Below are 15,482 nucleotides of genomic sequence, written 5' to 3'. Positions count from 1 at the left end.
GTCTCCTTCAGATATTTATTCCCAGAGAGGCTTGCTGTGGGTCGAGTTGTCACTGTACAACGAGCACCCCTTTTCTCATTCCAGGCCACTTCCTGGGCTGTGGCTGACCTCTGTGTAGACGCGCTGCCCTCCATCGAGGCCCCAGACCATTCGGGTCAGGTGTGGCCAGGGTGGCAGTGTCAAAACACAAAACAAAACGTGGTCTCCTCATACATAGTAAGGCTCTTTGGCCATGACAGGTCCTCTGGAAGCCTCTTGGAAGATGAGAATTCCTGGGTGGTCCACTCAAGCGAAGGGGCCCATGAGGACAGAAGTGTTATAGAAAGAGAGTTCACAGGCGCCTTGAAAGATACTGCCCAACAGACTTCACCAGCTGTTGTGAAATGAGGTTTCCTGCCTTCCCCACTTCTCCTCCCTCCATCTTTCCCCCACTCTCCCCCCACCTCTCTCCTCCCCAGTTCCATTTGTTAATCCCGTCTACAACAAGATGGCCACATTTTAGTTCCTCATCTGACTCAGCTGTGGCTGACTTCCAACTGGAGAAAAGATCCTTTTACCAGCCAGACATTCAAGTTCACTGCCTCCTACTTCCCTTATGAGTTATGCGTCATGTGCCCCTCCAGGCTGCATGGCTCTGCCTGTGACAGGGGCTTTCAGTGGGCATGCTTCATTCATCATGTGGTCCGTGGATTTAAAGATTTCAAAACTGACCAGTGGTTTCTGCCCCACTTGCTACAAAGGAATATTTCTGATATGATTCAGTGGGGGCTTACTTCAAATTCATATTAACGAATGAATGAGGAAAGAGCCTTTCCTCCTTTCTCATTCTGAAAAAAATCTCAGAAAAAAAGAATCTGAGAGCAGGTTTTGTTGGAGATGGGAGAAAAAAGGAATGCCAAGATATCTGATGGGGAAGGAATAGAGAAAAGAAGAAAATTGGAGATCGTGGGCTTGGAAGACAGATTCTACTTGCTTCTCATTTTTTCCCCCCAGGAACCAGACTATGGACCAGCCCTTCTGGAATTCTCTGTCTTGTATGTACCCATGTGCCCTTGAAAGGGGAGGCTTGTTGAGTCTCTGCTATAGAGTCCATACTGGCCGGACTCTCTGTCATTATTGGAGGCTGGCTACTTGCTTTAGTGCCTTTATACGTACAGATGCAGTGCTGAGGTGCCGAATGCTGGAACCTTGAGAGGAAGGAGGAAGAACAGATCTAAATAAAGCTGCTTCTGGGAACTCGTAGTCATGGCCCCAAGGATTTGGCTGGGATCTTGCTATGTCCAGAGGGAATTTATGTTTCTCAAACACATCATGCTCAAAGAGCTTCCAGGATCACTGCGTGTATGGGCAGACTTGCAGGGGAAGGAAATTTGGGGGATAAGTTTTACTATTAGCTTGAACAATCTCTGTTTTTCTATCTGCTAGAAATACTGACTTTTGTCAACTGCATAGGAAAGGAAATCAGTGAGTTGGGATATCTGTGAGTTCTTTTTCAAGGAAATACCATCTCTCCTCAAAACAATTAAAAATAGAACTACCATACGATCCAGCAATCCCACTGCTGGGTATTTATCCAAAGAAAACAAAAATGCTAATTCAAAAACATGTATCAGTATATACCCCTATGTTCATTTCTGCATTATTTAGTATAGACAAGATATGGAAACAACCTAAGTGCCCATCAGCAGATGAATGGATAAAGAAGATGTGGTATACACACACACGCACACACACACACACACACACACAGGAATATTACTCAGCCATAAAGAGGAATATTACTCAGCCATAGAGAAGAATGAAATCTTGCCATTTGTGACAACATGGGTAGACCTAGAGAGTATTATGCTAAGTGAAATAAGTCAAATAAAGAAAGAAAAATACCATATGATTTTACTTATATGTAGAATCTAAAAAACAAAACAAATGAAAAAACAACAAAACAGAGTTGTAGATACAGAGAACAAACAGGTGGTTGCCAGAGGGGAGGAGGTTTGGGGCTGGAGAGAAATATGTGAGGGAGATTAAGAGTTACAAACTTCCAGTTGCAAGATAAATGAGTCACGGGTATGAAACGTACAGCATGGGGAACAGAGTCAATAACACTGTAATATCTTTGGGTGGTGACAGATGGTAACCAGACTTATCGTGGAGATTATTTTGAAATGTGTAGAAATAGCAAATCACTGTGCTGTGTAACAGGAGCTAGCATAGGTCAATTATACTTCAAAAACAAACAAACTCATAGTAAAAGAGATCAGATCTGTGGTTACATGGGGGTGGAAATTGGATGAAGGCAGTCAAAAGATACAAACTTCCATTCATAAGATAAATGTGGGATGTAACGTACGTCATAATTAATATAATGAACACTGCTGTATGTTCTCTGTGAAAGTTCTTCGAGTAAATCCTAAGCGTTCTCATCACAAGGAAAAAGTATTTTTTCTTTTTCTTTTGTGTCTATGTGATGGATATTCACTAAACTTATGTGGTCATCATTTCGTGACGTATATAAGTCGAATTATTATGCCATGTGCCTTACACTTACACAGTGCTGTGTGTCAATTCTCTCTCAATAAAGACTTTTAAAATATCAAATTAATATTAAAATTTCATTAATTTAATGAAAAGATTATTAATACTTCATATTCAGAAATAACATTTCTTCCTATGGTGACCTATCTTAATTTCATACTAAGGAAGCTAAAAGGAGATTGAAGACAAAAAAAAATAATAGGAATTAGGCTCAACTGAACTAAAATCAGTGGTCACCAGTTGAATGCATTTCAGGTTTAAGCGACTGTAGAGTGTTTTTGACAAATGATCTAAATAAAGATCTGTTTACTCTGCAGCATCGGACCGTGGCTCCCAGTTTGCTGGTGGGATTTAAAAGCAGTCCTGGCTCTGCCACCTGCAGTCTGCATAACTTTGGGCAAGATGCTTAATTTCTCTGAGCCTGATTCTCATCAAAATATCTCCCTGTCAGGGGACTTCCCTGGCGGCACAGTGGATAAGACTCTGTGCTCCCATCGCAAGGAGCCCAGGTTCGATCCTTCGTCAGGGAACTAGATCCCATATGCATGCCGCAACTAAGAGTTTGCATGCCACAACTAAGGAGCCCGCCTGCTGCAACTAAGACTCAGTGCAACCAAATAAATAAATTAATTAATTAAAAAAAAAATCTCCTTGTCAGACTGTGGGAAGGATTAGACAGTACACAAATTGTACCCGGTCCGTTGTAGAAACTCATTAAATGTTCAAAGAGAGGGGGAACTCGCTCCGCGGCATGTGGGATCTTCCCAGACCGGGGCACGGACCCGTGTCCCCTGCATCGGCAGGCGGACTCTCAACCACTGCGCCACCAGGGAAGCCCAGATGAACTTCTTTGATGTGCATTGTTGAACTTTTAGTGTTACAATTTTAAAACTTCTGTGTGTGATAAAAGAGAGAGAAGAAGAACCTTTGGTTTTGAAGGTACAGGGATAATTTTTTGCTAGAAACTGGATATGTGGCCCACAGAGGTTACCCCTCAGCTGTTGCTTTTCTTAGCAACATCACATGTGTAGAGCCTTAAGTGGCTGGTTTCTCTTTCCTCTTATTAGGAAGCAGCATTCTGTGATGAGCTGAGAGCCTCTTAACTCTGCCAGGCTTCTGTCATCCTAACAACCTAGAAGACAAACGGTCTGCAGGCCCTTGCTCATGCCGTTCCCTTGTTCTGAAATGCTCTTTGCTTCTGCTGCTCATCCTGGCTTGTTCTCCAGATCTAGCTGAGATGTCACGTGCTTCCTCAGAGAAGCTTCTCTGCTCCTTTCCCCCCTACCAGAAGCAGCCGCCCTGCCCACCCACTTTACTCCTACTTCGGTCATAGAGCCACTTCCATCGCATCTTAACTGGGTGTGTGGGTCCTGGTCGCCCTCAGCCCCGCTTCCCTACCTCACCCCATCTCCTGTACCCCAAAAGTGAGAACGTGAACTGGATGATTGGCACCAGGACCTAGACTTTTGGCTTGGCCAGAAGTTGAGTGGCCAAAGCAGAATGTTGAATGAGGAGCCAATGAATGGGAGAGAAAAGAGTACAATTCTGCTTCCCTCCTTTTTAAAAAAATTTTTTTTATTAATTAATTAATTTTTGGCTGCATTGGGTCTTGGTTGCTGCGTGCAGGCTTTCCCTAGTTGCGGTGAGTAGGGGCTACTCTTCGTTGCAGTGTGCGGGCTTCTCACTGCGGTGGCTTCTCTTGTTGCAGAGCACGGACTCTAGGCACGTGGGCTTCAGTAGTAGTGGCACAGGGGCTCAGCAGTTGTGGCACATGGGCTCAGTAGTTGTGGCACATGGGCTCAGTAGTTGTGGCTCACAGGCTTTAGAGAGCAGGTGCAGTAGTTGCGGTGCACGGGCTTAGTTGCTCCGCGGCATGTGGGATCTTCTCGGACCAGGGCTCGAACCCTTGTCCCCTGCATTGGCAGGCGGATTCTTAACCACTGCGCCACCAGGGAAGCCCTGTGCTTCTCTTAAACACGATATTTTCTCCAAATGAAGGAAATTCTCCTGCAGTTTTGCAGAAAGTTTATTTTGTTATTTTCAATTCTATTTCAGCCTCTAAGCAGGCCCTGGGGCAGGAATCCTGCCCCCTACTTCCTTTTCCAAAGGGCAGGCATCCTTACCACCTATGCTAAATCCATCAGAAAACTTTGGGAGTGTGGGTGGGTGCAGGAGTTAGGGGTCATCTGATTGCTGAGGTCAGCATACATCACCATCTTCATGCATTTGGGGGATTGAAACTGTCTTAGTTCAGGGCTAGAAAAGTAAAATCAACAATTAAGGGAATATGCCAGTCACTTTGACCCTGAGAAGCTCTGATTTTTTTTTTTTTTGCGGTACACGGGCCTCTCACTGCTGTGGCCTCTTCCGTTGCGGAGCACAGGCTACGGATGCGCAGGCTCAGAGGCCATGGCTCACGGGCCCAGCCGCTCCGCGGCATGTGGGATCTTCCCGGACCGGGGCACGAACCTGCGTCCCCTGCATCGGCAGGCGGACTCTCAACCACTGCGCCACCAGGGAAGCCCAGAAGCTCTGATTTTAAATATTCAGAAAATGTAAAGTGCTTTATTTTGCTACCATTTGAATTCCATGTGTAATTGCTAAGCAGACCTCCTGGCCTTTCAGCCAGTTTTTCCCCTGGGCCACTCTTTGCCTAGAGAAATCCTGATTATCTTTGAGGGCCCAGCTGAACTGTACTGAGCTCTGTGAAATCTCTGACCTCGCACCACCCTCAGGCAGAGTTTGTCCTCTGTGCTCTTTTTTCCTCCCTGGTAGCCCTTATCTTCTTCTGAGGGTTTATTGATGTTTCAGTATCTGGAGGCCTGACAGAGTGCAGAGTCATGGAGAGACAGAGTGAGATTTCTATCTTTGCGAGCCTCAACTCACACACAGTGCTGGCCGTCAGACTGAATTTGATTCCCCTATGTTGCTACTATAAAATAAGCGTGGTGGGCTTCTCTGGTGGCGCAGTGGTTGAGAGTCTGCCGTACCGCAAAAAAAAAAAAAAAAAAAAGCGTGATGTTGAGGCAGGTTAAAAGAATGACAGAGCCCTTGAGGACACGACATAAACTGGTTAGAACCAACTAAGCTCAAGATGGTGGAATATGGAGTGTGTATCTGTTTGAAAAAATCTGCTTTCACTGTACTTCGGCTCGCTCTTGAATTCCTTCCTGCACGAAGCCAAGGTCCCTCACTTGGCAGCCCGTCCCAGGGAGTCACCTGAGACCCCGGGATGTGACCATCCTCTCGCGCCCCATATTTTTTTTTCCTGCAACAGTGTTGCTTTCATGCAAACCCAAAAGTCTTTTACTGCCCAAATCACTGACAGGTGACAACCAATCCAGGTCTAGTCACTACAAAAGAAGGCAGGTACATCACCATCACATGAGTTCTTTTTTCAATCTGAGGCACTGGACAAACTTCCTTTTTTCCTCTAAGTTTACAGCTTTATTGGGGTATAATTTACACACCGCAGAATTGAGGTATGTAATTCAGGTGTATAAATCATACACTGTAAAACACCTGTTTCAAGTACACAATTCAGTGGTTTTTTAGTATATTTACAGGTGCACTGCCATTACCCCAATTTAATTTAGAATACTTTTATCACCTGCAAAAGAAACCGCACGCCCATTTACAACCCTTTGTTTTCTGTTTTTGTAGATTTGCCTTTTCTGGACATTTCATATAAATCAAGCCATATATGTTTTTTCATGTCTAGCTCCTTCCACTTAATGTAATGAGTTTGAGGTTTATCCAGGTTGTAGCGTGAATCAGTACTTCACTCCTTTATACAGATGACTACTATTCTGTTATGTGGGTAGATCACATTTTGTTTATCCGTTCATCTGTTGTCAAACTTTTGTTGTTTCTACTCCTCGGCCATTATGAATAATGCTGCTGTCAACATTCCTGTGCAAGTCCTTGTATAGACACATGTTTTCATTTCTCCTGGGTAGATTCTGAAAGTAAAATTGCTGGTCCAGGGACTTCCCTGTTGGTCCAGTGGTTAAGACTCTGTGCTTCCACTGCAGGGGGCACGGGTTTGATCCCTGATCGAGGGATCAAAGCCCCACAAGGGGTTTTTTAATTCACTTTTGACCTCCTGTTCTGTTTCCTCTTGACTCCCCTCCTGCTGGGCATTGCCCACTGGTAGGAAGGAGAGGTCGTCGGGTCATGGCTGAGGGTGGCTGGTGTCAGGAGCCAGAGTGGAAACAGCCTTGGTTTGCTTAGGGAAGAAGTGATGTGGGCTCTGGTATGTGGTCCTGCAGAGTATTTGATTAGAAGTGATAACTAGGGCTTCCCTGGTGGCGCAGTGGTTGAGAGTCCGCCTGCCGATGCAGGGGACACGAAGATCCCACATGCCGTGGAGTGGCTGGGCCCGTGAGCCATGGCTGCTGAGCCTGCGCGTCCGGAGCCTGTGCTCCGCAACGGGAGAGGCCACAGCAGTGAGAGGCCCGCATACCGCAAAAAAAAAAAAAAAGAAGTGATAACCATAAATACTAGTTATTCCACAAAGACACCTGATCCCCATTCACCTGGGAGACTCCACTGGAAGAATATTTCTGGGAGAAGGACTCTGGCTCATTATTTATTTATTCATTTATTCATTTCTGGTGAGATTATATAACATAGAAAGTGCACATATCATTAGGGTTCAGAATGATGCAGTTTCACAAACTAGACACACCCATGCAACCAGCATCAAGACACAGAAATAACCAGCATCCCAGTCACTACCCTGATGTCTGACAGCATAGATACTTTTACCTGTTTTTGTCCTTTATGGAAATGGAAATATACAGCATGTCCTTTTTCTGTCTGCCTTTTTTTGCTCAGTGTTATGTTTGTGAGATTCCTTTTTTGGTTGTTGCAGGCAGTTGTACTGATTCATTCTCGTTGCTGAGCAGAGAGAAGGAGGTGTGTGCGGTTGGGGATGGGGGATGATTTTGCCCCCCCAGAGAACATTTGGCGATATCTGGAGACATTACTGGTTGTCACAGCTTGGGGAGAGGGGGCAAGGGGTGCTACTGCATCTAGTAAGTAGAGGCCAGGGATGCTTCTAAACATCCTACGGTGCACAGGACGGCCCCCCAAACAAGGCGTATTCAGCGCAAAATGCCAGTAGTGCTAAGGTAGAGAAACCCTGCTGTCTAACAACCATTGGTGGGCATTTGAGTCTGTTATGAACACGGCTGCAGTGAATGTTGAGCTATGCGTCCTTTGATAAACATGTACGCAAATGCAAATACCTGGGGATGGAATTGCTGGGGGAGACGATATGTCTGTGCGCAGCCTGAGTAGATACTGCCAGTTTTCAGAGTGGTCCCAATTCACGCTTCCACCAGGAGCGCATGCATGTTATGGTTGCTCTGTGTCTGCACCAATATACCGTATTTTCTGACTTTTTCTCTTCCTTTCTCTTTTTAAAAAAGTTTGTATCCTTCTCCTGCACCCTCCTCCATGTCAGCTTATGGCACACTAGATACTCAAAACATCACTGTTTGCCGGTAAATAGTCCTAATCTATATTTTGTGAAAGACTGGGATTATGCACAGGTGTGCACAGTGTATACAGTAAATGAGAAAATGCATTCGGGGCAGGATGACCTGCAACTAGGGTTTCTCTTATTTAAATAACAGCAACTAGCACCTTTCTGTGTATCCATTTTCTGCCATTCTTCCTAAAAGTACCAATTAACTTTCCAAAGGAAATCTTTTTTTTTTTTGCGGTACGCGGGCCTCTCACTGTTGTGGCCTCTCCCGGTGCAGAGCACAGGCTCTGGACGCTCAGGCTCAGCGGCCATGACTCACGGGCCCAGCCGCTCCGCGGCATGTGGGGATCCTCCCGGACCGGGGCACGAACTCGTGTCCCCTGCATCGGCAGGCAGGCTCTCAACCACTGCGCCACCAGGGAAGCCCTATCCACCATTTGAATTCATGTTTATTAAGTATTTCCAAATTATACAGTATTGTTTATCCTGAAATATTGGTTGTTTTGTTTTGTTTACAGTATATTGTTTAGTCCTAGGGAAACAGATCAGGTGGGGTCATTGAGGAAAAAAAAATCATAGAGTTTTGGCATCTGATCCGTTGGTTCTCAAACTTTTTGTCTCAAGACTGTTAGAAATGGAAATAATTAAATTCCACCTAAAACTAACTGATGTCTTGCGGCAGGGGCCCTGCAACCTGTATGTTAACAACCCCTCCATGTAATGAGATGTCAAACAGAAGTTTGCAAACTTTTAACCTAGACTATCCTTAACCTCAAGTCACAGGCATACCAGTTTGGCTTTTGGAAACAAGTGGTTTGCTGAAACAAATAAGTCAGTTCTTCCAAGGTTAAGTAATTAATTTCCACAGGTAAATTCAGTGGTAAGTTTCATCCGGAAATGTTAATTGGCTGTGACTTTTGTGGGATGATTGATTGTTCATTTTCTAAGCCCCCAGTTTCTGGCTGTTGGTAGTACTAATGGCTACATTTCTGCTACTAAAAGGTTGCCTCCTACCTGCACAGGCTTTGACATTTGCCTCTGGGGATTTGTGTAGACTGTCTTTTGCAAATATTTGCTTAGCATCCTTTAGCATGCAGGAACTGTTTCCATGACACCTTTGTTCAAAATCAGATGTAGATCACTTCAGCTCACACTACCATGATATGATCTAGTACCACCGCTTCCTGGATCTGCCACCTAGGCCTTGAAAATTCTGTGTGTTAAACTTCTTACCCCCTCTGAGATGAGAATTTGAAATCATGCTTTGCCTCCGTAATCTAGACAGCAACTTCTTCTGTTGCTAATTAGATGAACGGGATAGAAAATAAAATGATTGGGTCCCAGGAGAAGGTGGATTTTCCCCAGTGAACCCCCTTGGAGGACTGCTCAATTATGGGAGAATTGTTGTTTTAGTGAAAGATGTGCTTCGGAAAAATCTTCTTCTCTTTAGCGTCGTAATCATCACTGATAGGTAGATAGATAGATAGATATAGACAAATAAATGAAAGGCTTCATTTACAAACCAACTAGCCACCCAGAACAGAATAACTTAACCGGTTGTCCAAAGTGGATTAGATTATCACCCTTCTTTACTTTCTTGTGAAATACTCTTAGTTCCAGGGGAAAAAAATAAATCCCTATAGGGACTTCTTCGGTGGCGAAGTGGATAAGACTCCGCGCTCCCAATGCAGGGCGCACAGTTCGATCCCACATGCATGCCGCAACTAAGACCCAGTGCAACCAAATAAATAAATAAATATAAAAAATAATAATAAAAAAATCCTATATTTTATAATTAAGGAATGAATCCCTGAGTCATTTGACCTGCTTCAGTAACAATGCAAACCACACAAAAATGACCTTCCAAAGAGCAGCCAGCAGTGAGACCAAGAAATGATACCATCTCACCTCATTTACCTAACCTTTTCTGCCGATATAACTTCGCCTCTCCATGCCACGTCAACAAAAACTTCATCAGACCCAGTCCTTTTGGTGCCCTTTTCACTATTTTAACATGATAAATCTAGCTTTTGCTCAAGCCTGTGTTTCCTCAGTTTCTTTCTCAACTCCAGGATAGCAATTAATTGAGAATGGAAAAACAAGTCCCAGAACAATTATGAAGGTATAATGAAGTTTGCATTAGTACATGGAATTAAACCAAGGAAAGATGCATGAGGAATTATGAATAGAATTCAGTGCTGATGTGGTACATTTGTAGTTAGGTCCTTGTACAGGCGTGTGCTAGGGGGAAGAGAGAAAAAAGCACTATTTGTACCGTAAAATCACACCTCCAGATAGCTAGAAATCGGCTTAAAAGAAAAAAATCATGGGGACTTCCCTGGTGGTCCAGTGGTTAGGACTCTGCGCTTCCACTGCAGGGGCACGGGTTCAGTCTCTGGTCAGGGAACTAAGATCCCCACATGCTGCATGGTGTGGCCAAAAAGAAAAAAATCATGGATGGCTCTCCTAGCCTATGCTGTTCTAACATATAAATTAAAAGTGGGCAGACGTGGGTTTCAACATTCCTTCTTCCATAGCTGAAAATTGCACTTTCAAATGCCCAGATGATTCTGGACCCATTCCCGAGCGTTGAGCACACCGTGCCAGGCCCTGGCTCAGCTGGTGAGCTGTGGGAGGGACAGGGGGCAAAAGTCCTTTTACTCTCACCCTCTAAACACGCCTGGTACTTTGAGGCTGTAGTTCACCGATTGGAAGGTTTTTATCTGCTGACACGTCAAAGAAGTTCTAGATTTACAGCCTCCCTGGGAAGTTTCTCCACATTGGGCTTTCTTGTTTTTGGGTTCTTGCACACTCGTAATTTCTCCAACTGGAATGCCTTCTCGGTGTCTGTGTCTCACCACCGGAAGCCCTTTCTAACCACCCTGCCTCCGAGGGAACTGTTTCTCCTCTCCGAGTTCCTGTCACATTTGGTGGACATCCTCTTGTTTGGAACTGAGCCATAGTCTTTCCTGTTTTGTTGGTTATCTTTTCAGCTGTATGTATTTTGAATCCTAGTGAAGGTATACGCTCCTACAGGATAGGGGCCATACCTCATACTGCCTGGATTCCACCACTGCTGCTTAGCGATTCACCTTACAACAGACTGAATTGTAGCTCATTTTAAAAAGCTGGGAGGGACCAGGGAGAACATCCTTTATAAAGAGGAAGCGAGTAGGGGCCTAAGAGCACATAATCGGCTAAAGGTAGAAAAGTGACCAGAGCCCAGGCTTCCTGGTTTTTGCACCATATGCCCTGTTAGTAATCGTGGGTGTTAATGACACACGAGACAAAGCACGTCTTACATGGTTTCCTCCAGAAATTTGATGAAAAGTTGTGTTTTTTTTAATGTCATTTAATCAGTCTGGTCAGAGTTTTTGTTTGTCAGAAAAAAAGGTACCCGTTGCTCTGTTCCCAATTCCAGTTAAAAGAACATTTATCCATGAGCACCTGGAACCATGGGGGATGTGGACTCCATTCATTCATTCATTCAACACATTTAAAAATAAATAAATGACATAAAGAAGGCAACATACGTATTTCTCACTGCTAGTTTGAAGGAGTGGAAAAATAATAATACAAAGTAGACTTTCTACTAATTCCCAGTCCATCAATTCCTTAGTGACCTTGGGACTTTAAATCTTTCCCCTATCTTTATTTCTTTATTTAAGAAAAAACTCAGTGCAGTATCTGAAGTCCTGTGAATATCTACAGGACTAAAGCCTCGACTGTAAGAGCCTTCGAACTGTTTCTAGGACATGTAGTTAACTGAGGCATAACTAGCACATTTACCTCCTAGTTTAAGAGGCTTTACTTACTCGTTTTTGCACCATGCCCTGTTAGTAATCGTGGGTGTTAATGACACACAAGACAAAGCACATCTTGCATGGTTTCCTCCACAAATTTGATTAAAAGTTGTTTTTTTTTAATGTCGTTTAATCTATCTGGTCAGTCAGTCTGGTCAGTAGTAATACTGCTACTGTTATTATCGTTGACATGTGCCTTATGCATTTACCGGCTGATGTGTACTTTCCACCATGATTTATTTTGGTCTTGTTCCTCCTCCAGTTGGCACTTGTTGCCCGGGAGCTCCTCGACCTAACATCTTGGGTGGTGCTCCTTTGGCAACAAGGTGAAGTCCAAGTTTCTCAGCACAACATGCAAGGTCTTTTATGACATTTTCCTTACGACCAGCTGCCGCCTTCCTCAAGGGTGTGACTTAGCCTGGCAGGCAGCGGACTTCACGTGCCTCTCCCTCAACTCATCCTTCTGTAGGCCTTCCAGAGTCAGGCGACTGCTACCTTGCCCCTTGCCACAGAAAGCCTAGGGGTGCTGAGGCTTGCCTTTCCCCCTTTGATTATTTCTTTATTTCGCTGACATTCTGAGTCTTCCAGTATTTCACAAAAAGAATACCCTCTTCATTATGGAGCTGTGCTCTAGATAGCATCATAATTGGAAAAATTCTTTTTTTTTTAAGTTGTAGTACAGTTGATTTACAGTGTTTCATGTGTACAGCAAAGTGATTCAGTTAGACATAAACATATATTTATCTATTCTTTTTCAGACTCTTTTCCATTATAGGTTATTACAAGATATTGAATATAGTTCCCTGTGCTGTACAGTAGGTCCTTGTTGATTATCTCTATATTAGTGTGTATATGTTAATTCCCAAACTCCTAATTTATCCCTCCCCCCTCCTTTCGCCTTTGGTAACCATAAGTTTGTTTTCTTTGTCTGTGAGTCTATTTCTGTTTTGTAAATAAGTTCATTTGTATCCTTTTTTCTTTAGATTTCACATATAAGTGATATCCTATGATATATGTCTTTGTCTGACTTACTTCACTTAGTACGATAATCTCTAGGTCCGTCCACATTGCTGCAAATGGTGTTATTTCATTCTTTTTTGTGGCATAGTAATATTCCAGTGTGTGTGTGTGTGTGTGTGTGTGTGTGTGTGTGTGTGTGTACCACATCTTTAACCATTCATCTGTCAATGGACATTTAGGTTGCTTCCATGTATGTCTTGGCTATTGTAAATAGTGCTGCTATGAACACTGGGGTACATGTACCTTTTCAAATTAGAGGTTTTGTCTTTTCCAGATATCTGCCCAAGAGTGGGGTTACAGATCATATGGTAACTCTATTTTTAGTTTTTTAAGAACCTTGCGTACCGTTCTCCACAGTGGCTGCACCAATTTACATTCCCACCATCAGTGTAGGAGGTTTCCCAGAAAAATTATTAAATGATGTAAAAAACAATAAAGGCTTCTGAATGGAAGGAGGAGCAAGCTTTTAAGGCGGCCCGGAGAGGGCAAACATGTCTAGCCTGATTAATCGTCTAGTTCGGGAATAACTGCTTCCAAAGTGAGCCAAAGGTGCGTCAGTCTTGTGCTGGCCTGCAGTCACGAGCAGGTAGGGAAGGCTGAGCGGTTCAGTCTCAGCAGCAAACAAATGCCTCGTGTTTGTGCTGGAAAAGCAGGTCACGTGGCCTATTAGGAAGGAAAGGGAACAGGTAACGGCCTTCCCCTCTTACAAGTGGTTTTTAAAAAAGTTCTCCTGTAGGCATTTTTCAATACCCAAGGACAGCCAAAAGGGCAGACAGGAAAAAGAGCCACATTTTCAACACTCAAACAGTGTTGTTTTAAATAACGGATTGAATACCAAACAAATAGGATGAAAGTTCCTAATCTGGCTAATGTCTGTATTTCTCAATATAGTAACATTATTAATGTCAGTGCCTAAGCCTGTATAAATCTGAACCCCTTGTTGTTGGCCAGTTGGAAATAATAATGTAAACAGACTCTGTTGGCCTCATTGTCATGTATCTGAACACTTTGTCAAACTGCAAATATTTAAAATATTTTAATATTCACTCTAAGCCAAAAAGTCTTTGCCAAACTAGATACTGAAATTACTCTCTGTTGTGTTGAAATAGGATAGACTATAACCTGATATTTAAAGGTATTATTTGGGAAAAAAAGGAAGGTTGGGATTGAATTTTCCATTATCATTCATTTTCGTATCATTTACCATTATCATTCATTATCATATTTTCAGAGTCATTCTCTTTGCTCTGCTCCATGGGAACACTAAGAATTAGATTGATCTGTTCTGTCCAGTTAAGGGCTCCATTTACTTTTTTCCACTTTGCATAAAAAGCCAAAGGTGGGTTCTATGTAGAGTTTATTTGTGATGGGTCTTAGAGAATGAGGAGAATTTAGTAAGGGAGAGAGAAAAATAATGTACAAGCTGGAATAATGAAAAATAGGAGTAATAAAAGCTAGAATGAAAACCTACCGTGGTTCAGGAGGTGATGTGTCATTCAGCTGAAGTGCAGGGGCTTAGCGCTGGTTTTCATACCTCTGCTGAAAACAAGAAATAAGCATATTGTTCTATTAATTTCATTAATAGCAGGGTAGAGCCTTTTCAAAAAGGAGGAGAGAAAGGGCATTAAAGGACGTTTTTTCTTCATGCGGGGGCTGAGGGGTGGGGGGTGGGTGTTCAGTCTCCGACAGTGAGTTACTGCTACAGGATGGAGGCTCAGAGGGGTTACGTTCACCTCAAAGGGAAAGTGAAACAGGAAGGCATGAAGTAGTTGTATGGGTATGTTAGAAGCCATCATAAGTAAAATATGTTGATCTGTATTAAAAAAAAGCTGGTTGGAAAAATAAAAGGTTGAAGATGAGAACCTTGTAAGTTAAAGAGCTTCAAAACTCTGCTATTTACAAATAGGGGCAAAGAACATTCATTTCCTAGGTGATTTGACAGGCTTAACCTGGCAGGTATAAAGCACTTCTCTGAGTATTAGATGATGTTCTCTGGGTAGTGAAAACCTGAATGCGCTCTAGGTGCCCTTATCCGAACATCATTTGTGCCAGGATTCGAGTGCTTTCCGGTGAAGTTTTAAGGTCTCATCTAAATCAGGGGATGTAGCTTGGCATTTGTTCATTGGACCCCAACATCCTGTTACCAAATCGAACTCAGGGCCGCTCGCCGGCGGGCAGTAAGGCCAGTCTAATGACACCGGGTTGTGGTGAAGGAAAGTGCAGCATTTATTGTAAAGATGGCAATACAAAGAGGATGGGTGGCTCGTTTTCTAAAACCCCGACGGTTTTGGGGGGAGTATTTAATGGGCAAAATTTGGGGTGAGGGCTACAGGGCTTGTGACTTTGTTCTGATTGGCTGGTGGCCAGGTAGCAGGGCGGTGCTCCAGGGATCTTGCCCTCAGCCTGAAGTTACCATCCTCCACCTGGGTGGAGGCCTTAGTTCCCGCAGAACTCAGATATTGTTGTGTGTATCCCTTGAGGAAGAACCAGGACTCTGCCCCAAGGCTGCAGTATTGTTTCTAGGTAAAAGAGCCCGGTGGATGAGGTTTTTTTAAAAATTTCATTCTCGTCACTTCAGTCATTTTTTCACTAAAGCGGCATATTTGAGAACGGAGGCAACATTATACCCC

The 15,482-nt window shown here is 43.6% G+C and overlaps 1 protein-coding gene across 5 annotated transcripts in view; it reads left to right on the top strand.

Annotated features, from left to right (window-relative positions):
- GCNT2 (glucosaminyl (N-acetyl) transferase 2 (I blood group)) overlaps window positions 1-15,482 on the top strand; it is a 114,191-nt gene that overhangs the window by 42,387 nt on the left and 56,322 nt on the right. The window contains exon 3 of one of the 5 annotated variants that reach the window (XM_024747569.1): window positions 994-1,672. The exons of the other annotated variants lie outside the window; for them this stretch is intronic. Coding sequence (XP_024603337.1) covers window positions 994-1,073 — 80 coding nt within the window. The 3' untranslated portion in view covers window positions 1,074-1,672. Of the gene's footprint in view, window positions 1-993; window positions 1,673-15,482 lie in introns of those variants that run through there. 5 annotated transcript variants of the gene reach the window in all.

Source organism: Neophocaena asiaeorientalis, unplaced genomic scaffold (assembly GCF_003031525.2).
Source record: "Neophocaena asiaeorientalis asiaeorientalis breed wild unplaced genomic scaffold, Neophocaena_asiaeorientalis_V1.1 scaffold960, whole genome shotgun sequence".
Taxonomy (NCBI): Eukaryota; Metazoa; Chordata; class Mammalia; order Artiodactyla; family Phocoenidae; genus Neophocaena; species Neophocaena asiaeorientalis.
Note: the sequence above shows the minus strand (reverse complement) of the source record. Positions and strands in the feature narration are given on the sequence as shown.